This window comes from Ceratotherium simum, chromosome X (assembly GCF_057802395.1).
Source record: "Ceratotherium simum simum isolate JZ-2026a chromosome X, ASM5780239v1, whole genome shotgun sequence".
Classification (NCBI taxonomy): Eukaryota; Metazoa; Chordata; class Mammalia; order Perissodactyla; family Rhinocerotidae; genus Ceratotherium; species Ceratotherium simum.
The window spans coordinates 1075925-1098492 of record NC_141940.1 but is presented as its reverse complement, the minus strand read 5'-3'; the positions used below and the strand labels follow the sequence as shown (position 1 = coordinate 1098492).

At 40.7% G+C, this 22568-nt stretch overlaps 1 protein-coding gene across 2 annotated transcripts in view; it reads right to left on the bottom strand.

Moving 5' to 3' along the window:
• Positions 1-22568, bottom strand: part of FUNDC2 (FUN14 domain containing 2) — a 31181-nt gene that overhangs the window by 4476 nt on the left and 4137 nt on the right. Inside the window, exons 3-5 of one of the 2 annotated variants that reach the window (XM_004443559.3) lie at positions 15533-15608; positions 10694-10825; positions 4980-7171 (exon numbers count right to left, since the gene is read on the bottom strand). In XM_004443559.3, coding sequence (XP_004443616.1) covers positions 7094-7171; positions 10694-10825; positions 15533-15608 — 286 coding nt within the window. In that variant the 3' untranslated portion in view covers positions 4980-7093. Of the gene's footprint in view, positions 1-4979; positions 7172-10693; positions 10826-15532; positions 15609-22568 lie in introns of those variants that run through there. The other variant, XM_087426774.1, reaches the window with a different exon arrangement.

Here is a 22568-nt window from a genome sequence, read left to right as displayed (position 1 = left end):
ACGTCATGGAAGTCAGGCAGGCAGCAACAGAATTAGAATTCTTAGGTGGTTTATCTACTCGTTATAACCTTATAATCAAAACCTATTACTGCAGATCCTGATGATGTTAATACAAGGCTGCTGAAGGCAGCCTGTTGGCAGTTGTCAGTGACTTCATACGTGGTGGTGGGTGGACAGTATCGAACAGGCCATTTGCTTTCCTCAAATAGGTGCTAGAACACCATTGCTCCACCCTCCCCCCCCCCAAAAAAGAAAAAACAGATGATTTTCTAAGCAAGAGCAGAAACATTGTTACATCCCTCTCTTAGTCCATTGGGACTGCTATAAGAAAACATCACAGATGGGGTGGCTTATAAACCACAGACATTTATTTCTCACAGTTCTGGAGCCTGGAAGTCCGAGATGAAGACACCAGGTGTCTGGTGAGAGCCTGCTTCCTAGTTCATAGAGAGATATCTTCTCACCATGTCCTCACACAGTGGAAGGGGCAAGGATCTCTCTGAAATCTCCTTCATAAGGGCACTAATTCCATTCACCAGGGCTCCACCCCCATGAATTAATCACCTCCCAAAGGCCCCACCGCCTAATACCATCACTTTGGGGGTTAGGATTTCAACATATGAATTTTGGGGAAGACAAACATTCAGTCCATAACAGGGAGGGTCCTTCCTTGCCTTTTCCAGCATGCTAGAAAAAGCCTACATTGCCACGAAGGGACTAAGATAGTCTCTGATGTTCAAATACCATTATTTTTTGAGACTAACTGTTCTTTAAAGCAGCATTCCCCAAAGTGTTTCTAGGAATTGCTATAACGGGAAAAAAAAGACTTCTATGGTCAGATAAGTTTGGGGAATGCTAGGCTAGACAGAAGTAAACAGGTTTCTTTTCTGTAAGACTTCAGAGCTTTTCATATGCTAACGTGAATTATGATTCTTTGGAAGGGACTATTGTATGGAGTACTTGCCAAAATGTACCTAGTGAACCCATTTTGCAGACAGCATCTCTCAGGGCGAACATTCTCCAGAGAGACTTGGAGAAATGCTGCCATAGAGATATTCGATCAACAAACCAGGGTAACAGTGCTACATTCTCATGAAATCATTTAAATGAACTCTTAATAGTAACACAATAAAACATTTTACAACTATGTTTACATCATATAGAAATCTAAATCACATTTAAAATTATCAATTGATAGTGGTGCTAGGATTTACATAAGGAATCACTACATGCTCAAAGATTGCTTTCCTGTGCTTTATTACATTATTTTTATTGAGTTAACTAGTCAAGTTTCAGACTTTTAAAATTTTTTCCTAAGGTATACTACTTTATTTGGGCTTTTAAAGCTTCAAATCAATTGTTCCTTCCTATCTTTAAACTCAGTCCTGTCTCAGTTTAAGTCAACATCTATTGGCAGACATTGATTTAAATCTTATTCTTCTTGGCTATTACGACATACAGAAAAATAAAACAGCCATTGGAGGAGCTTAACATTTACTGTTTTTTATGTGTTAGGGACCACGATTAGCACTGAATCACAGTCTTCAGGGAAGAACTGGGAAGGTGAGAACTATGATCTCATCCTCCATTTTAGAGACTAAAAATCCTGTAAGTGGGCTATCAGTGATGCTAAGTTTGATCACTTGGTTAACTAGTGACTGACAGACCTCTCTGCTGGAAAGGTAGTTTTCCCTTTGTAATCAGTAAGTCATTTGTGGGGTGATATTTTGGCACGTTACAAATATCCCAATACGCCACAACCTTTCACCCAATAGCTTTAGCATCCACTGATGACAAAAGCCCCTGCTCTGCCATTATGCTTCGATGTGACAACGCCCTTCCCTGCATCCACTCCACAGGATTCCTATAACATTTAATAAACTGTAATATTACATTCATGTTCGGTATCAAGAAGGCATCTGAAGTTGTATGGCACTTTATTTAAAAGGTATTAAAGGCCTGTTAAGTAGTCACTTGTTAACAGCAGAACTATAATTTTATTAGCACCAGCTTCCAACTCTGTACTTCAGTGGTTCTCAGCCTTGGCTGTTCATTAGAAACATCCAAGGCATGTTAAAAACTCAGGCTGGGGCCGACCCCGTGGCTTAGCGGTTAAGTGCGCGCGCTCCGCTACTGGCGGCCCGGGGTTCGGATCCTGGGCGCGCACCGACGCACCGCTTCTCTGGCCATGCTGAGGCTGTGTCCCACATACAGCAACTAGAAAGATGTGCAACTATGACATACAACTATCTACTGGGGCTTTGGGGAGAAAAAGGGGAAAAAGAAAAAAGGAGGAGGATTGGCAATACATGTTAGCTCAGGGCTGGTCTTCCTCAGCAAAAAGAGGATTGGCATGGATGTTAGCTCAGGGCTGATCTTCCTCACACACGCGCACACACACACACACACACACACACACACACAAGCTCAGGCTGCTCCCACGGGACCCCAGACCAGTGAAATCAAAGTCTCTAGGATGAGAGCCAGGTGTCAGTAGTTTGCAAAATTCCACAGGTGATCCCCATGTGCAAGCAAGGATGAGAACCACTGCTCTCAATAATCCTAATGGCATTTCTTACCATTTAAAATTCAGACAGGTAGACAGTTTTGATGAGTCAATAAGCTGACTTGACAAGTTTTATAAAAATGTGAAAAAAGTGCAACACTGTCAGTTTTCTTTAGAAAAGTAGTGCTTTTAAAATTCATGATTCCTTAAGAATCAAAGATCACAAACGTAAGTGACACCATATGATTTCTGGGAAATCAGGTCCAGAATAAGATATATTTTCTGCCCAATTCTCCAAGAGACCACATTACCACTGTATTAGTGATTAAGAAGGCCCCATACCTGGACTTCATGACAAAGAAACAAAGCTGATAAGTTGGAGGAAGCAGAGGGCAGCAGTCTAATTTTGCCTACAGTATTGAAAGCTGGCCTTAAGTGAGCTTCCCTCAGAGAAGAAACTGAGATGATCATGAAACATTAATTATACTCAGAAATTTCAAATCCATCCTTATACCATTTTTTTCAACAAGAGATTTACTGTATTTTCCCAAACTATACAAAAGTAGAAGTTTCAAATAAGAGCCCAACCATTAGTCACGCCCATATGTCCGGCAAATGTCAAACAAAAGGATGATGGCGAGAACATTCTTACAACAGTTAACTACGCAGTAACTGCATTTTGAAAGCACAAGCACCTACCCCAAGAGTAAGTTAGCTAGAATTATCTAAGATTCATTCTTTCTGGAATACTGTTGTTAGGGAGGGGGGAAATTCCCCCTTCTACCCTTCTTTTGTTCTAATGGCTGGACTAATAATAAAATTGACAGAAGACCAGATTAATAGGAGAAAAACCCCATTTAATTACGTGTGCATGGGAAAATCATGGAAATGATGCTTGGAGAGTGAACAAAGCAGGCAGTATACATACCTTTTACATAAAGAAGCAATAAATTTGTGAGGAATGACAGGACAAAGAAACTTAGGTTTGAGGTACATAATTAGTGAGGAATTTAAGCAGAGTTTAGACTTGAGGTAGTAAAATTAGCAGTCTGTTTATATAGGCTTCTTGGCTCTGAATTCCCCAGCTCTGGTGATAAGGATGCAGGGAGAGCACCTCTGACATGGGAGATTTATTTCCTGCTTTCAGGGGGAACAGAGACAGGAGGATCAGATGCCCTTTTGCTTCTCAAGTAACTTTAATTCAAAATAATATGCCATTATAGGATATTTTGGGGTGGCCTGCCCTGGGCTCCAACACTGTCCTCCATCTTTAATCACTTCCTGTCACAATGACAATGACACTCATGACAATGGGGCTGCTCAGGCGGGGTACTCCCGAGCTCAAACAGTGTCAGCAATGAGGTTACAGAGCCTTAAGGAGACTGAAAACATTGAAGCCTATTTGTTGAGCCTGAGCGGGCAGCAGCCATAAAGCGAAAGCACCCCTGGATCCGCCCCGCCCCCCCCCCCCCCCCGCCTCCTCTGACACTAGAGTGAATTTCGGGGAGAAGGGACTCAAGCATTACAGCTCTACTGTATCAGGTTCCAAGTCTCCATCCTACCGGGTCCTATCCTGTCGCGGGAGGGACTCTGGGTTAAAGGGTGGCCCAGAGTGACGAAGACACTAGGCTGAGCCGCGGTGGCCTGGGAGGGGACAGAAAGGACACCGCAGGGTGCATTGGAACGGGGCGGTATGGGCCCCCGGGCAACAAACCAAAGGGGAGAAAAGCCTCGCAGACTCTCCAGGCACCAGGTGCGGATGTGTTATGTGGTGGTACCGACAACTCAGAGATTCTCCCAATCCGGACCAAACTACGCGTCAAGCCCCGAGTGCAGTGTTACCACATCCCCTCCTGCAGGGGGCGCCGAAATCCCGAACAAGTTCAAAGTGAAGCTGCTGGAGACTGTACAGACAGTACACACTCAGAGGGCAGAATTCAAGGCCATTCTCCTATCAGCAGGATGAGGCCAACCTGCAATACTGACCTCAACCATGCCCCTCAGGGTCCCAGAAGCAGCCAGCTGGGAATAAACTTCAGGAGGGACCTATAGATCTTATTTCAGTCTATCATCTATTACAATCCACTCAAAGAGGCTTAGCCCAGCCCTAATCTTTGTTGTCATCACCAATAATCACAGGGAAAAGAGATGGACAAAAGGCAACCCCACTCAACTTGAGAGGCATTCAGTGGCCACTTACCCCTACATGCAACCCAAAGGGGCACAGGGCACTTCAATTAGGCTTTGCAGTCACCATTCCAATGGTCTGGGTGAGTCACATTAGCCGAATGCAATGTGGACCTCATGGATTTTGATTAAAACAAACCAAATGTAAAACACTTAGGAAATTTTGAACACTGTCCGGATATTTGATATTAAAGAATTATTATTAATGTTTTGGCATGATAATAGGGTATTTATGATTTTTAAAGAGTTCTTACCTTTTAGAGATATATACTGAAATATGATAAAATGATACATTTGGTATTTATTTCAAAATAAGCTATAATTTGATGATCATTGAGGGTGTGTGATGGATACATGGGGATCACTGCACTATTTTCTCTACTTTTGCATATATTTGAAAGTTTCCATAATAAAAAGTGAAAAAAGATTAAGTTCTTGTACAAAAACATGCAACAAAGAGGTTCATACCATTATGATTTCGGGATGATTCATACATACTGCAAGCAAAATAACTTACGTTGCCTGAAAATACTATTGTAATATAAGGAGAAAAACGCACATGGATGAATTCCAAAAAGTTGCACACATCCACTTGTAGCTACAATTTCCAAATTCAATGCATCATTCCCAAGATAAATTAAAAGGCAAACATTTTAAAAGGAAGGCCTCAAAAACATACATTTTACAAGGGATCACCCACAAATTTAAGAATCCCAAGTTTTCTGCAATCTCAGAACTCAAAGTCTCAAATAATTCTTTGGATCAGTCCCTTTTCCAGACGCCTTCCTATGAGGTCATCATTCATTTATTCAACAAATACTGAGTACCTATTAAGTGCTCAGCTCCATAGGTATAATGATGAAGACACAAACCATGCCCTCCAGAAGCAGATACTCTAGATGGGGTCGCAGGCATGGTAACAGGCCATTACAGCAAAATGTGCTAAGATTCTAAGTGTGTGTGCATGTGTATAAACTTTTATTTTAAAGAATAGAGTTGGGGTCATCATGAGACAGCAGATTACATTTGATGATGGAAATAATTTATTTCACACATGCTACTGTTTTTTTTGTGTGTGTGTGAGGAAGATTAGCCCTGAGCTAACATCCATGCCAATCTTCCTCTTTTTGCTGAGGAAGACCGGCTCTGAGCTAACATCTATTGCCAATCCTCCTCCTTTTTTTCCCCTTTTTCTCCCAAAGCCCCAGTAGATAGTTGTATGTCATAGTTGCACATCCTCTAGTTGCTGTACGTGGGACGCTACTTCAGCATGGCCGGACAAGCGGTGCGTCAGTGGGCGCCCGGGATCCGAACCCAGGCCGTCAGTAGCAGAGCATGCGCACTTAACCGCCAAGCCACAGGGCTGGCCCCTGTGCTACTGTTCTCAATTCTGAATACCTGGAATTCTACCTCTTTAAAACTCTGGTTCAAATGTTATATATTTCATACTAACTGGATAAAGAAATAGTAGAATTGGCACAGAGGAGCTATGGTTACTCCTAATGTTTTGACAAGAGGTAAAGAATACTTCACATTTCGAAGCTTCGAACCTTTTCTATGAAATAAAAATCCAAGAGCATCTTCCCTCTTCCACCTAAAAACGCTTATTTTCCCATTAAAAAACTCTTTGGAAATAGCCAAGAAATGCATTATCCTATATGGTGGAAAATATCCCCGGATATCTTAATGCCTCTAAACGATTCACTAAGTCTGACCATCCAATGATGTATCTATTGGTTGTTTCCATAATGAACTTCCTACTAAACACAATACCTTCAGTGCAGCATATATATACCTTTTATCCCATATTCAGCACAAGTTCATTCCATATTCAGATTTAATTACAGTGCTTATGCTTCCATTTTTGTCAGGATAATTATAGCAGGTATAAACAGCTCTCTTTCCATAATCTAAAACCAACTAATAAAGAAAGTAGACACTAAGATATCAAAATCTTTCACATTTAAAGGCAAATGTATTCAGTCTCTTTCCATGCAGCACATAATAAGGTATCTATCTACGTGCTTGTTATTTCTTTTCCAAATCAAGTTTGGGACAACCTTTGAGGATCCACTCATCCTCCACGGTGAGCCACCTTGCACCATGCTCTGGTATCTTATGTAGGGGGAAAAGAACATTCTTGCCGACCTACAGATTAGTCAACTGGGGAGTGTGCTGGGAGAAGAGCTAGTGTCTATTGTCTCTTCCATCGCCGTCAAGCTCACAGTAGGGCTGTACCAACTTGTACCAACAGATGCCTATAGAAGCCATTCAGATATGCCACAGCAGGGAGAAAGGCATAGGCTAAGAGGAGGAGGAGGAAAGACTGATGTCCTAATGATGGAGTGAAGAGGCTGCTGGTTGGAAAAACCAGGAATAATGGAAGTGAAGTTGTCCTCCTTAGGATGCCATGCCGAGCAGAAAGCCTCCAAAAAATCCACCAGTCACTAGAACATTCTTCTTCACAAATGACACCACCTAAGAACAAAAGGTAGCACAATGGGTTATTTTGCTAAGGATATTATTATTAGGAATCATCTGTATTACCTATGCAATCTTAACAATGTCAATCCCCTCACCTGTTAAGTAGTTTGTACTTTACTCAAGGGGCAATGGAATCCATGAATGGACTAACGTGAAAATGACCACTGGCTGCTGTGGGGAGAATAAGACTATAGGGAGCCTGAGAGGAAGCAGGACACAGATCAGGAGGTGAGATGATGGGTCTTTGGATCAAGGTGGTGGCAGGGGTGCTTGTGCACAGTGATCAAATTCAAGAGATGTTTCTGAGACAGGACTTTGTGACCTGATGAATGACCATATGGCAGATGAGGAGGAGAAGTCAAGGGCAACTCCTTAGATCCTGTCTTTAGTAATGCTGTTTAGAGAGGTAAGAAATCCACCCGAGAGTAGTTCATGCAGGAACAGGGAAGGACAGAGGCTCACGTGGATAGTTATGGGGAAAGAGTAAAGCTTCATTCAACAAACTGGTTACAGAAGCCATTTTCCCCAGTTCCAATTTCACTCCCTCCATTCTCTTCAGCACCTCCTCTTTAATGGAGGCTGCTCACTCTGAAGTCTCTCCTCCAAACCTCTCCATCCATTCATCCTGTCCATCTGTCTGTCTTCCCATCTATCCACTCATCCCCCTCTGAGACCTCCTCTCAAGTAGATGCTACGAATTCTCAATCTCACACTTCACTACATCAGAGGATGATTAACTGGTGACGTCCTATTCTTAAATTCCCAAAGCTTCTCACATCCCGTAAAAGTTCCCACTCATCTGCGGCTCCCATGTTTGTGCTCTATCAATCTCCATTTCAGAGAGAACTTTGGTAAATGAGTCAGACTCCCTCTTTCTCCCAAGTACAACCACTACCTTAGAAAGTGTTCATAAGGACACCACATCCACTATCCTGAGCTAATCATTTCTTGAACTCAACTACAGCAACTTCACCTCCCAACCATTTAAGCCACTCATACCCTGATCTTCCCCTGACCTTTTCCACTCTACTACTCCAGCCTCCTGGGACTCTCTAGCTTCCTCACTCCCACTGTGTCACTTCCACTCCTCTCCCTGACTCGACTGGACCCCACATTTCCCTACTTGAGGCATTGTCTTTTGTCATCTGCCACCAGAGGGAATGAAAAAAATCATACAACTTCCCGAAAAAATTGCTTTTGTTCATTATCCTTACTTTCTTACTTCCTACTCATTCCTCAACTTGCTACAGTTGGCTTTCAACTCTACCACCCCACTAAAACTATTCTCACTGAAGTCTCTGATGACTTTCTTGCTGCTAAATACTGAACTTTTTTTTGGGGGGGTGAGGAAGATCGGCCCTGAGCTAACATCTGCCAATCCTCCACTTTCTGCTGAGGAAGACTGGCCCTGGGCTAACATCCATGCCCATCTTCCTCTACTTTATATGGGACGCCGCCACAGCATGGCTTGCCAAGTAGTGCGTCGGTGTGCACCCGGGATCCGAACCGGTGAACCCCAGGCCGCTGCAGTGGAGCACGCGCACTTAACCGCTTGCGCCTCTGGGCCGGCCCCCTAAATACTGAACTTAACATCTTCATTTCCTGCTTCCCAAATAAGACCACGAGCTCTGAGCAGGAGAACCAGCCACTATTCCTGGGACCTATGACAGTGCCAGGCTATGAACAGGAATACAAAAATTTGTGGAATGAACCAATTCCAAATCTTTTGGTTAGTTTATAAGACGTTCCCTCTGTGAGTCAACAGTTGGTTCTAATCAAGCATTAATATTATACTTTTACTATATACACTTCCTATATCACTATATGTATTTCTTGTATCATTAAAGAAGTTTTCAACAATCATGTATTACTTTTGTAAACATTAGAATAATAAAGTTTTGGTGAAATGAAAAAAGTGTAGGCCGGCCCCGTGGCTTGGTGGTTAAGTGCGCGCGCTCCGATGCTGGTGGCCCGGGTTCGGATCCCGGGCGCGCACCGAGGCACCACTTCTCCGTCCATCCTGAGGCCGAGTCCCACATACAGCAACTAGAAGGATGTGCAGCTATGACATACAACTATCGACTGGGGCTTTGGGGGGAAAAAATAAATAAATAAAATCTTAAAAAAAAAAAAAGAAAAAAGTGTAACTTTCATAACCTTGAGCTTTAGAAGAAGGGATGAAAGGAGGGAAGGAAGGGGGAGCGACTATCTGTGCTCCTGAGTCCCGACAGATGCCACTTTCCATTCTGGGTTAAGGACCAGCTTCAGCCAACCACTCGCCACCATAGAGACTGTCACCACGTACCTGGCAACGCAGAGTTCTCTGTTCAGGATTTTTCTGGTCTGATAAGTCATTTACCACTCATCTCTCTGCTTTCCACCTTCCAACAATTTGCTGGCATTTTTTGTCTACTGGTATTCCTGTCCTATTGTCTTGGTCCTTGTGAGTTTAGCGTTTTTTTTTTTTTTTGTTATCATCAGTTAGAAATATTTCAGAAGGAAGTAGAGATAAATGCATGTGTTTAATCTGACATGTTCAATCTAAGTTCACCTACTACCACCTATTCTCTTTGATTAGATAACTTTTTTCTGTCACTGCTACTACAGTGTGAGTGCCTCAAGGACAAGGCCTATTTCAATTTAACTCTAAATCCCTCCTCTGCATTCATTCTGTCCCTTCTCTGTGAATGCAGAACACTGTTACTCCAGGCTATGGAAGGTGTCAGGCACCTTCTTGATATCTTGATCCTGGTTTATTTCTCTCCAGTTCAGTGCTCTTATTTCTTTGGGACATTTGACATATTTCTAAAGGTAATAAAGAAGTAGCAAAATACATCCTTTTAAAAAGGAAGGACTTCTCCTGTCCCTCCAGTGCCAGCCAATGTAACCTAACCTGGTTTTATGCATTAGACCAGGGGTTAGCAAAGTACACCCCGGGGCCAAATCTAGCCAGCCGCCTGTTTTTAAATAAAGCTTCATTGCAATACAGCCACACCCACTTGTGTACATATCATTTATGGCTATTTTCACACTACACAGTAGACTTTAGTAGTTGTGACAGAGACCACATGGCCTGCAAAGCTGAAAATATTTACCATCTGTCCCTTTACAAAAAAAGTTTGCCAATCCCTGGGCTACACATTGCTGCTAGTTATGTGTAGAACAAGTAAGGACGTTTCAGAGATGTGTGTGCATGGAGACAAAATATGACTTGAAATGATCATATCGGCTATACAATCTACCTCCTTATTATCCTCCCCACTTGCTGTGCTACCTCCATCCCTACAAGAACTAGTTCAAGGGACGACTGATCCACAGATGTGCATGTATCACTTTGTACTCTCACTCACTGATAAAGGTCACCAAACATTTCAATTACCCAGTGTTAAAAAAACGCCTCCAAGGTGAAGATCTTCCATCCAAGGCTGACATACTGGTGTGTCTACTCCATTTGTGTACACACAAAATCGTCTGCACCATTCACACACTGCACTCATGTGAACAAAAAAGTCTCACCTCCTCTGCTTTGCTTTTGACCTCTGTAGGTATATGGTTGCTCTTACGGATCTTCAGCTGTTCCTTGGCTTTCTTCATGTCCTTCTCTACTCGCTGCCAGTCAACTTTGATGTACCCAGTATGGTTTGCAAGCTATAGTTTCAACAACGACAGAAAGAAATAAGAAACACAAGCTTGTTACTTCTTTTTGTCAGGATGAATCACTGAAGTACATTATCAAAAATCCTTCTAATTTTCCATTTTTGGAGACAGTTGCCATCCAGTTATTTGTATGACAATCACATTCACTCAACATCTATTCAGCATCCACCCTATGTGCAAGGCCCTATGCCTGATGCTGGAAATCAACAGACTGGCCTTCAATGATTGCTGGTAACTCTTTTACTTTATTTATTCTCTTACCCCTCTCTACAAAGTTGTTAAGTTAGCTTAAAAAAATAAAATGGTAAAATGAAAATCAGAATTGGAAGTCAAGATGTAAGGTGAAGAAACAGACCTTACAGCCAACATAAGTCTGAGTTTCTTGACAATGTGAACAGAGCAAGGCTGTCAGGTAGTAATCACTGGTTCTCTGAGAGAAGTCTTCTAGCACATGGCCCCACAGAGATTTCTCATGAGCGACTTCATACAAGGGGTACTGGGAGAAGCACATCCAAATATCCCTACAGAATATGCCTACTTCCCTTGGTAAAGACAGCAGGCACAACATGAAAACTCAGTGCAAACGATTTCACCAAGAATGTGTGAACAGGATAAAAGTGATTCAAGTATGTAGTTTTCTGATGGATTACTGTTATCCAAAGAATGGAGCCTCTGATTACAGCCCATCAATCAATCCTCCATCAAGATGAAATCTCCCCACCAAATTTTTGATAAGTCATATCCACCTGGATATCTCAAAATACTTAAAACTGCAACTCTTGTCCTCTCTGTAGTCTCCTCCTGCATTGTGGCTCTTCCTCTAGTCTCTATTTCAGTTAATGGCACCACCAAGTAATCAGTCACCCAAACCAGGCTGGAGAAAATATTTGCGATATATATAATAAACAAACATTAAGGAAATTCAAATTAAAATTAATGAGATACTATAATTTTTTATCAGACCGGAGGGAATTAAGAGATTGAAAATATCCAATGTTGGGAAGGATGTGGGGAAAGAGACACTCTTATCTACTTTTACTGAGAGTGTTAACTGGCAGCCTTTTAATAGAGCAATTTGGCATTACCTACCAACACTGCCACTGCATGTGCCATTATGCCATCCAGAATGGCAGCTCTTGTCATAGTAGCTTTACTTGTAACAGTCGTCAATAACTGGAAATAACCCAAATGTCCATCCACATGTGAATGGATAAACAAACTGTACCATGTTTACACAACAGGATATTACTCAGTCCTAAAAAGAACAAACTACTTATAGCAGCAACATAGTTGGATCTCAAAAATTGTGTGCAAAACCAAAGTTCCAACTCCTTTACTCCACCCTGACCCTCCCACAGGACAGGAGACATGGAACAGCTACTTGACGGCTCATGTGTTTCCTGTTTTTCCTCCAGTGCCACCTGGCCTAGACTCAAGGCAGGATTCAAAAACATCTGACAAAATTCAACACGCATTCATGATAAAAACTCCCAGAAAAACAGAAATAGAGGCGGAACTTCCTCAACTTGATAAAGAGCATCGACAAAGAAACCTAAAGCTAACATTGTACTTATGGGTGAAAGATTGAATGCTTTCACCCAATGTTAAGAACAAGGCAAAGCTGTCTACTCTCTCCACTCCTATTCAACACCATACTGGAAATGAAGTCGTAGTGAGCACAACAAGGCAAGACAAGGATCGAAGAGGCATCCAGATCAGAAAGGAAAGTGTCCAACTGTCACTATTCATAGCCATGTTTGTCTACATAATCTCAAAGAATCCAACAACAAACAAACAAAAGCTCCTACACCTAAAAAGGGCGTTTACCAAGGTTGCAGAATACAAGATCAATACACAAAATCAATTGTATTTCTATATGCTAGCAATTTGAACAACTGGAAATGGAAATAAAACTATGATTTACAATAGCTGCAAAATAATTAAATACTGGGTATAAATCTAAACAAAAATCATACGGTATCTGTATGCTGAAAACTACAAAATGCTGTAGAAAGAACCCAAAGATGACCCAAATAAATGGAGGGACAGGCTGTGTACGTGGAGTGGAAAACTCAATGCAGAAATGATGTCCAATTCTCTCCAGACTGAGCTATAGAGTTACTGAAACACCAATCCCAGGAGAACAGTTTATAGACATATAAACAAGCTAGTTCTAAAATGTATATGGAAAGGCAAAGCAACTAGAACAGCCAAAACAATCTTGAAAAAGAACAGAGTTAGAGGAATCACACCACCTTATTTTAAGATTTACTATGCTACAGCAATCAAGACAGTGCGATATTACAGAAGGGACAGACACACAGATTAATGAGACAGAATAAAAAGTACAGAAACAGACAACCCAATTTAAAAATGGGCAAAAGACCTAAATAGACACTTCACCTAAAAGGATATTTGGATAGCAAATAAGCACATGAAAAGATGTTCCACATCATTAGTTGTATCATTCTCAGTGCAACTGGGAGACAGCCTTAGGGCTGAGAGCAAGTGACCAAGGAAAGCCACAACAGTGACTAAAGCTCTAAGGTACCTAGCAATAAAATCGAACCACAGATGTACAAGATCTATATGGACGAAAATAATAAAAGTCTATGCACAGACATTAAAGAAGACTTAAACAAATAGAAAGAAAGCCCACGTTTACAGACAGATAACTTAGTATCATAAAAGATATTAATTCCCAAATTTACCATACGGTTCCCATGCAATACGAATCAAAATTTCAAGAGAATTTTTGAAAGTAATTGACAAGCCTATTCTAAAATTTAGACGGACAAGAAAAAGCAGCCACAATACTCCTGAAGAATATGTGGAGGAACTTATCTTACCAACTATCAAGGCTTAGTAAAGGCAGGAAGTTGACCAGTGGAACAGAATAGAGAAACTAGAATCAGATCCACACATATTTTGATATATGATATATGATAGAGGCAACACTACAAATATTGGGAAAAGGAAGACTTGTTCACTAAATGTTGCTGGGACAATTTTCAGTATAAAAGAAATTGGATCCTTACTTCAAACCATAACCCCTGATCTCTCAACATCATGCCTACTTCCCCACCCTCATCCCTCTGATGACAGACAACATGAGTGCATACCAGACTCCCCATGCCCATGCCCCCCCAGCAAGGAGGCATCCCTGCATTCCTTGAATATCCCACCCACTTTGAGGGACTTTCCTGGAGATACTTTCAATACCAATTACTTCTGCCAGTCAGGGCCCAAAAAGAAACAGAGGTATGCTCAGATTAAGACATTTCAAAGCAATATTAAGATATTTACAAACTTTAGGGCAGGGTGTAGCGGAAACCACAGGGATAGAGCAGGACTGTGGATCTAGCAGCAACAGAGCTGTCACTGCACTTCCGCCTGAAGGACTAAGAGGAAGGAAAAATTACTGCAACCCAGAAGGAGACAGAAAGGTGTGAGGAGGGGGCCCCGCCTTGTAAGGAGTCTAACCTGTCCAATAACAGAGTCAGCCCCTGCCAGGCCCACAGGGAGGGAGCCAGGAACCTAAATATTGAATCGGGGGCGGGGGGAGGCTGCTAGTAACCAGCAGAGTGCTGCAGAAGTGATGCTGCATGAGTTTCAAGGCTAGGGCAGAAAACAAGGTGCAACTTTCACCATGTTTCTGGAAGACTTGTGCTTGGAGCCCTGAGGCCACAGTGGTGTGAGAAAGTTTAAACTAGCCCATGTAGAGGGACCATGTGGAGGAGCTATGAGACTATGGAGAGCGAGGAAAGGGAGGAAATGTGGGGGAGGAGGTGAGAGAGACAGAGAGACGCCCAGACCCACCTCAGTCCTCTGCTCATCTTGCTCTAGCCATCACCTGCCTGGTAAGCCAGCCAGTCAGTCACTAGCCTCCTTCTTCCACACATTTAATTTCTAACCCACCCATCTGGGAAACTCACTCCAACTGCGGTTCTAATGTAGAACTTACCTTGGTAAAATGAGGGATGCCAACTGTGGGAGGCGACAAAGGGCTGTGAATTCAGAAATTCTGGCACAATTCAACAAATTATGGCTTCTACAGAGCACCGGTTCTCAAACTGTTCTGCACATTAGAATCACCTCAGGAGTTTAAAAATATTCCAGTGTGCAAGCATGCCTACCACCTATGAAATCAGGCAGGGGGCTGGGTAGACCCCAAGCATCAGTGCTTTTTAAAACTCCCAGGTGATTCCAATGTGGAGTCAAATTTGCAAACCAATGCTACAGAGCATCCTAGCACACAGAGGTTCCGAAATAAACTTCAGGTCAAGGAGACAACAGAGGACATCTACCTGTACTGTCATTTTGCCCTCACTTCTCATCAACTACTCTGGTATCAAAGCTGGCTATATTAGTGTATAAGAATAAATCATATCACGGGGCACTTGTATCACACTTTGTATTTTTGAAATCACATTTGCTTAATATTTCAACTGGTCTTAAAAACCCTGTAAGGGAGCAATGATAAGGAATATGTAAGTATGTCCCCATGTTAAAAATGATGACTAGTAACTGATGAAGTTTGACTCAAATGGTCACTAGCAGTTCAAATAGTACATGAAAACAAGAGCAAAGGCTATTCTAGCGTAAGACGCCAGGACTATCTAGATTACAGCTCCTCACACCACATTCCTAATGGGCAAGTGGAATTTCCAAACTTCTAGGAATATTTCACATACAGACCTGAAGGAGAAAGAATCCACCTCCCACAGCTGTTGCAGCCAACTTTCCAACCTTCTGGAATATGAAACCCGTGCACCTACAAAAACCAAACCAACATCAGACAAGTTGACAGGCTGTCAGATATGCACAAACATGCACTTCTAATAATGTTCAGATCCTACTTACCTTGACATGATCCAGCTCCTTCCTACTCCATACATAAAGCCAGCCCCCAGAGGGAGCATGGTGTAAGTAAACAGCAGAGGCTCTGAACTCAGAAAGACCCTGAGTCAAATCTTGGCTCTACCACTTACTGATTTTGTGGTCTTGAGCAAATCCCTTAAAACTCCCAGGTTGCATTTTTAAAAGATGACTCGGGCTACCGTGTAGATGATGGATCAAGGCAGAGACTCCAGTTGGGAGCCTGCAGTAGCAATCTGGAGGAGAGATGCTGGCAGACTGAACTGAGGTTGTATGGGAGAGACCGCAAGGAGGGGGCAGCCCTGAGAACTGCCTGTGAAACAAATAAAATATGCCTGAGCTTGAAGACAGGGTGGTTGCAAGGGATAAGGAACAAGATTCTGCCCTGAACGCGTAGGAGGACGTGGTAACATTTTGAACAATATGAAAACATGGAAGAAACAGATGAAAAGGCAGGGGAATATGCTGAATGAAATGTTCTTCTGCTATCTGATGGGCTAAATCTAGCAGCCAATTTAATCTAATTATTTGATTTGTTTCATTATTATTGCCTATGTCCCTTCTGCAACTCTGCTCCATGAGGGTAGGGATTTCGTTTTGTTCATTACTGTACACTAAAATGCTAAAATTATTAACCATCATTGAAAATGTCCTCCCTAAACTCCCATTCTTCTCCAGCCACCTTCCCTTTTCTCTGCTCCCCTTTACAGCAAAACTACTCGCGGGGTTATCTATCCTTGCTGTCTCCATCTGACCCCGCCACCCATTCTCCCAAACCCACTCCAAGTAGGCTTTTGTCACATGAAATCAAGGAAACCATTCTTATGAAGGTTACCAACGATCTCGACCTTACCAAATGCTAATGTTGACTTCACAGCCTTCATCTCACTTGACCTATCAGCAGCTTTGACACAGTGGATTACTCTTTTTTTTTTTTTTTAATTTTTATTTATTTTCCCCCAAAGCCCCACTAGATAGTTGTATGTCATAGTTGCACATCCTTCCAGCTGCTGTATGTGGGACGCGGCCTCAGCATGGCTGGAGAAGTGGTGCGTCAGTGCGCGCCCGGGATCCGAACCCGGGCCGCCAGCAGCAGAGCGTGAGCACTTAACTGCTAAGCCACGGGGCCGGCCCTCGATTACTCTTCTTAAAATAACTTTTTTGCTCTGGAATACCATTCTTTCTTGGTTTTCCTCATTCCTCGCTGGCTGTTCCTCTCAGACTCTTTCATTGATTTTTCATCTTCCTGACCTCTAAATGTTGAATTGCCCCAAGGCTCAGTCCTGGGACCTCTTTTCTCTACGTGTACTCACTTCCTAGATGTTCCCATCTAGTTCTACGGCTTTAAACGACATCTCTGATACACACTACCACATGGATGAACATCAAAAAGCATTATGCTAGGCTTATGATCAGATTTAAGAATTAATGATTAAGAGTCTTTATCATTAATTTACAATTCTACCAAAAAAATGAGAGAATAAAGGCTAGGTAATGATCCAGTTGTTTGCATTTATCACTGATTAAACAATCTTAGTTGAAAAATGTCAGTTAATGGCTTCATGTAACGGACTTAGGGCCAGTGGAAGCCAGATGCACAAGGTCACATATTATATGATTCTATTTATATGAAATGTCCAGACTAGGCAAATCCATAGAGACAAAAAGGAGACTGGTGGTTGCCAGGGGCTGGGGGAAGGGGAGAAAAGGTAGTAACTGCTCAGTGGGTATGGGGTTTTATTTCTGGGTGAGGAAAATGTTCTGGAACTAGACAGAGGTGATGGTTGAACGACACTGTGCATGTACTAAATTCCACTAAATCATACACATTAAAATGTTAGTTTTATGTTATATGAATTTCACCTCAATAAAAATTATATAGAGACACATATATATAATATACATATTTATATTATACATACATATATATATAATATACATATTTACATATTTGATACAAAAGAAAACAAAGAAAGTGCCTCTTCCCTTGGCTGATTTTAATATGTATCCTTTTGCTGTAAAAAATCGTAACCATGAGTATACCAGTTCTCAGTGAGTTCTGTGAATCCTCCCAGGGAATTATCAAACATGAGGGTGGTCTTAGTGATCCCCAAACTCTGCAAACTAATAAGTGACTTTGACAAGATTGCAGTATACAAGATCAATATACAAAAATCAATTGCATTTCTATATATAAGCAATGAACAATGAGAAATTGAAATTTTAAAATAATAGCATTTACAATAGCATCAAAAATATGAAATACTTAGGGATAAAACTGATATGAGATGTGCAAGACCTACAAAGCATTGCTGAGGGAAATTAAAAGAAACCTAAACAAAAGGAGAGATAAACCAGATTTATGGATCAATATAATCCCAGTCAAAATCTCATCAGACTTTTTGTAGAAACTGGCAGCAAGCTGATTCTAAAATTCATATGAAAATGCTAAGTACCTAGAACAGTCAAATCAACTTTGAAAAAGAACAAAGTTGTAAGATTTACACTACCTGATTTTATGACTTATTATAAAGTTATAGTGGGGCTGGCCCCATGGCTTAGTGGTTGGGTGCGTGCGCTCTGCTGCTGGCGGCCCCGGTTCGGATCCCGGGTGCGCACCAACGCACCGCTTGTCCAGCCATGCTGAGGCAGCGTCCCACATACAGCAACTGGAAGGATGTGCAACTATGACATATAACTGTCTACTGGGGCTTTGGGGAGAAAAAGGGAAAAAAATAAATAAAGTTATAGTAATCAAGACAGTGTGATATTGGCACCAAGATGTACAAATCAATTTAACAAAGAGTTCAGAAACATTACAGACATAATAGTCAACTGATTTTTGACACAGGTGCAAAGGTAATTCAGTGTAGAGAATTATAGTCTTTTCAACAAATTGTGTGGGCACAATTAGATATCCATATGCAAAAACAGAGCTTGGATTCCTACCTTACAACATATACAAAAAGTAAATCAAAATGGATCACAGACCTAAATGAAAAATCTAAACCTATATATGGTCTAGAAGAAAACATAGAAGAAATCTTGGTGACCCTGAGTTAGGCAAATATTCTCAGATATGACACCAAAAGCTAGAGCTATAAAAGAAAAACTTGATAAATTACATTTCAAGATTAAGAACTTCTACTCTTTGAAAGACACTGTTAGGATGAGAAGAAGCTATAAAGTAGAAGAATATATTTCCAAATCACATATCTGATATAAGACTTGTATCCGGAATATATAAAGAACTCTTACAACTCAGTAATGAGAGAAAACCAGCATCCCAATAAAAATATGGAGAAAAGATCTGAACAGATACTTCACCAAAGATACATGGATGGCAAAAATAAGCCCATGAAAAGATGTTCAACATCACTAGTCACTGGAACATGAAAATTAAAACCACAAGGAGATATCACTTCACATCCACTACGATGGCTATAATCAAAAAGACATTATGCCAAGTGTTAGTGAGGATGTGGAGAAACTGGAACCCTCATACATTGCTGGTGGAGATGCATAGTAAAGGTACTTTTAACTGTGTGGCAGGTTCTTAACTAGTTAAAACATTTACCTACTATTTGACCCAGCCATACTATTCCTAGGTATTTACCCAAAAGAAATGAAAGCATATGTTCATACAAAGACTTGTACACAAATATTCATAGTAGTTTTAGCTAAAAAGTAGAAATAAACCAATATCCATCAAAGGTGAACGGATAAACTGGTTCATCCATACAATGGAACACTACCCAGCAATAAAAAGGAAGGAACTGCTGATAAAGAGAAAATCACAGATGAACCTCAAAATCAGCATGCTAAGTGAAAGAAAGAAGTCAGAAAAAAAGAATATATACTGTATAATCCATTTATATATAATTCTAGAAGACACAAAGTAATCTATAGTGATAGAAAGCAGATCAGTGGTCGGTGAGGGCATGAAAGGGAGGAGGGTGGGATCATAAAGAGGTATAAAGAAACTTTTAGAGTGATGGATATGTTCATCATCTTAATTGTGGTGATGATTTATGGGTGTGTACATGTCAAAACTTATCAAACTGTATACCTTAAATAGGTGCAGCTGATGATATGCCAATTTTTTTATTAAACTGTCAAAAAAATAAGAAATAAAGAGAATAGCCAAGAAGTTCCTGAAGAACAAGATGGCAGGCAGACAGACACACACAGACACACACACACACACACACACACACACACACACACACACACACACACGGACGCCAGACATATGGCAGAGGTGGTGCAGTGGAGTAGTGGGGAAAGGATAGCTTTTGCAATAAACTGAGTTGGGACAACTGGTTATTCCACATGGAATAAACAGCAGAATCTACCACACACTAAGCACAAAAAACAATTCCAGGTGGATTTATAAATCTAAATGTAAAAGGTAAAACAATAAAGTACTAGCACATGGGGTAGGCAAAGATTACTTAATGAGGACACAAAAATTACTAACAATTTAGGGAAAGATCGATAAAACTGACTATATTAAAAATAAGATCAGTTCATCAAAAGATACCAAAAGGCAAATGAAAAGACAATCACAGAATGCAGAATGAGTGAAAACATCTGCAATACATACAACCAACACAGGACTCATTCCGAAAACATAAAGATCTCTTATAGCTGAATAAGAAAAAGAATGACAACTTAATGGACAAATTACAGAAGATTAGAATGGGACTTCATCAAAGAGGAGATCCAAATGCTCCACAAACGTATGTAAAAGTTACTCAATTTCACCACTACTCAGGGAAATGTAAATGAAAACCATGTGAGATACCACTATCTATCAGACTGCCAAAAATTTAACAGTCTGGCAATATCAAGTGCTGACAAGACTGTAGAGCATCAGGAACACTCACTCAATCATTGTTGTTGGGAGGGTAAACTGTTACAACCACTTTTGGAAAACAGTTTGACATTATGTAGCAAAGCTGAAGGTACTTATACTCCATGACCTAGCAATTCAACTCCCAGGTATAGACCCTACAGAAATGTGTACACGAGTGTTCATATCAGCATTGTTTATATTAGTCAAAAACTGAAACAACACAAATGTCAGTCATCAACTGGATAAATATACTCTGGTATATTCATACAATGGAATTCTAAATATGAATGAAAAGGAAGAAACTACAACTACATACATGATTGAATATACAAAACATCAAGCTGAGCAAAAGAAGTAAGACTCAAATACACATGATTGCATTTATTTAAAGTTCAAAACCAGGTAAACTACAGTATATTATTTAGTGACAGAATTGGAGTTAAAACTACAAAGAAAAGCAAGGAAATAATGCATAACAGCCAGGACAGCATTTATCTCTAGAGTGTTTGGGGTACTAGCCACATTTTTTTAACCTGAGTGGTTGTTACATAGGTGGTCACTCTATTTGTATTCATTAAAATGTACACGTATTACATGCACTGTTCTATATTTGTGTTATATTGTGCAATAAAAATTTTCAAATGTAAAAAGTAGAGCTTATAAGATTGATAGATTTCATATTCAATTACTAAATTTGGTATTAAAAGTTTCTGAATTTATTACAAATGAAGCCATAAGCTGTGTCACATTAAGGAAGTTATCATCTGACAGAGCTAATCAGTGGCTGGTTCCTTATTCTACCACTTACTAGCTCTGTGGCCCTGGGTAAGTGAACCCTGCTGAACCTTAGTTTCTGTAAAATGAGGACAGATAATAACAGTAACAATTTCAGGGTTGTTGTGAGAAGAAAATGATATTTCTATACAAATATATATATATATATATATATATTTTGGTGAGAAAGATCAGCCCTGAGCTAACATTCGATGCTGATCCTCCTCTTTTTTGCCGAGGAACATTGGCCCTTAGCTAACATCTGTGCCCATCTTCCACTACTTTATATGGGATGCCACCACAGCATAGCATGACAAGCAGTACATCGGTGCACGCCGGGGATCTGACCCCGAGAACCCTGGGCTGCCGAAGCGGAGTGCGTGCACTTAACCACTTGCGCCATGGGGCTGGCCCCTTAAAATATTTTTTTATTTTATATTTTTATATTCTCCACTTCTCAATGTGGAGAAAAGGGAACTCTTGTGCACTGCTGGTGGGATTGTAAATTGGTGCAGCCACTAAGGAAAACAGTATGGAGGTTTCTCAAAAAATGAAAAATAGAACTACCATAGGATCCAGCAATTCCACTTCTGGGAATATATCTGAAGGAAATTAAATCAGGATCTCAAAGAGTTACCTGCACCCCCATGTTCATAGCAGCATTATTTACAATAGCCAAGACATGGAAACAACCTAAGTGTCCGTCAATGGATGAATGGATAAAGAAGTTGTGGTACATAAATACAATAGAATATTATTCAGCCATAAAAAAAAAGATGAAATCGTGCTATTTGCAACAGCATGGATGGACCTTGAGGGCATTATGCTAAGTTAACTCAGAAAAAGACATATACTGTACGATCTCATTTATATATGGAATCTAATTAAAAAAACGCAAAATCATAGAAAAAGAGATCAGAATTGTGGTTACCAGAGGCGAGGGTGGGGAGGTGGGGGTGGGGGAATTGGAGGAAGGTAGTCAAAAGGTACAAACTTCCAGTTATAAGATACATAAGTACTAGGGATGTAATGTACAACATGATGACTATAGCTAACACTGCTGTATGCTACGTAGGAAAGGTGTTAAAACAGTAGATCCTAAGAGTTCTCATCATAAGGAGAATTTTTTTTCTTTACTTCCTATTGTATCTATATGAGATGATGGATGTTAACTAAACCTATTGTGGTAATCATTTCACAACATATGTAAATCAAACCATTATG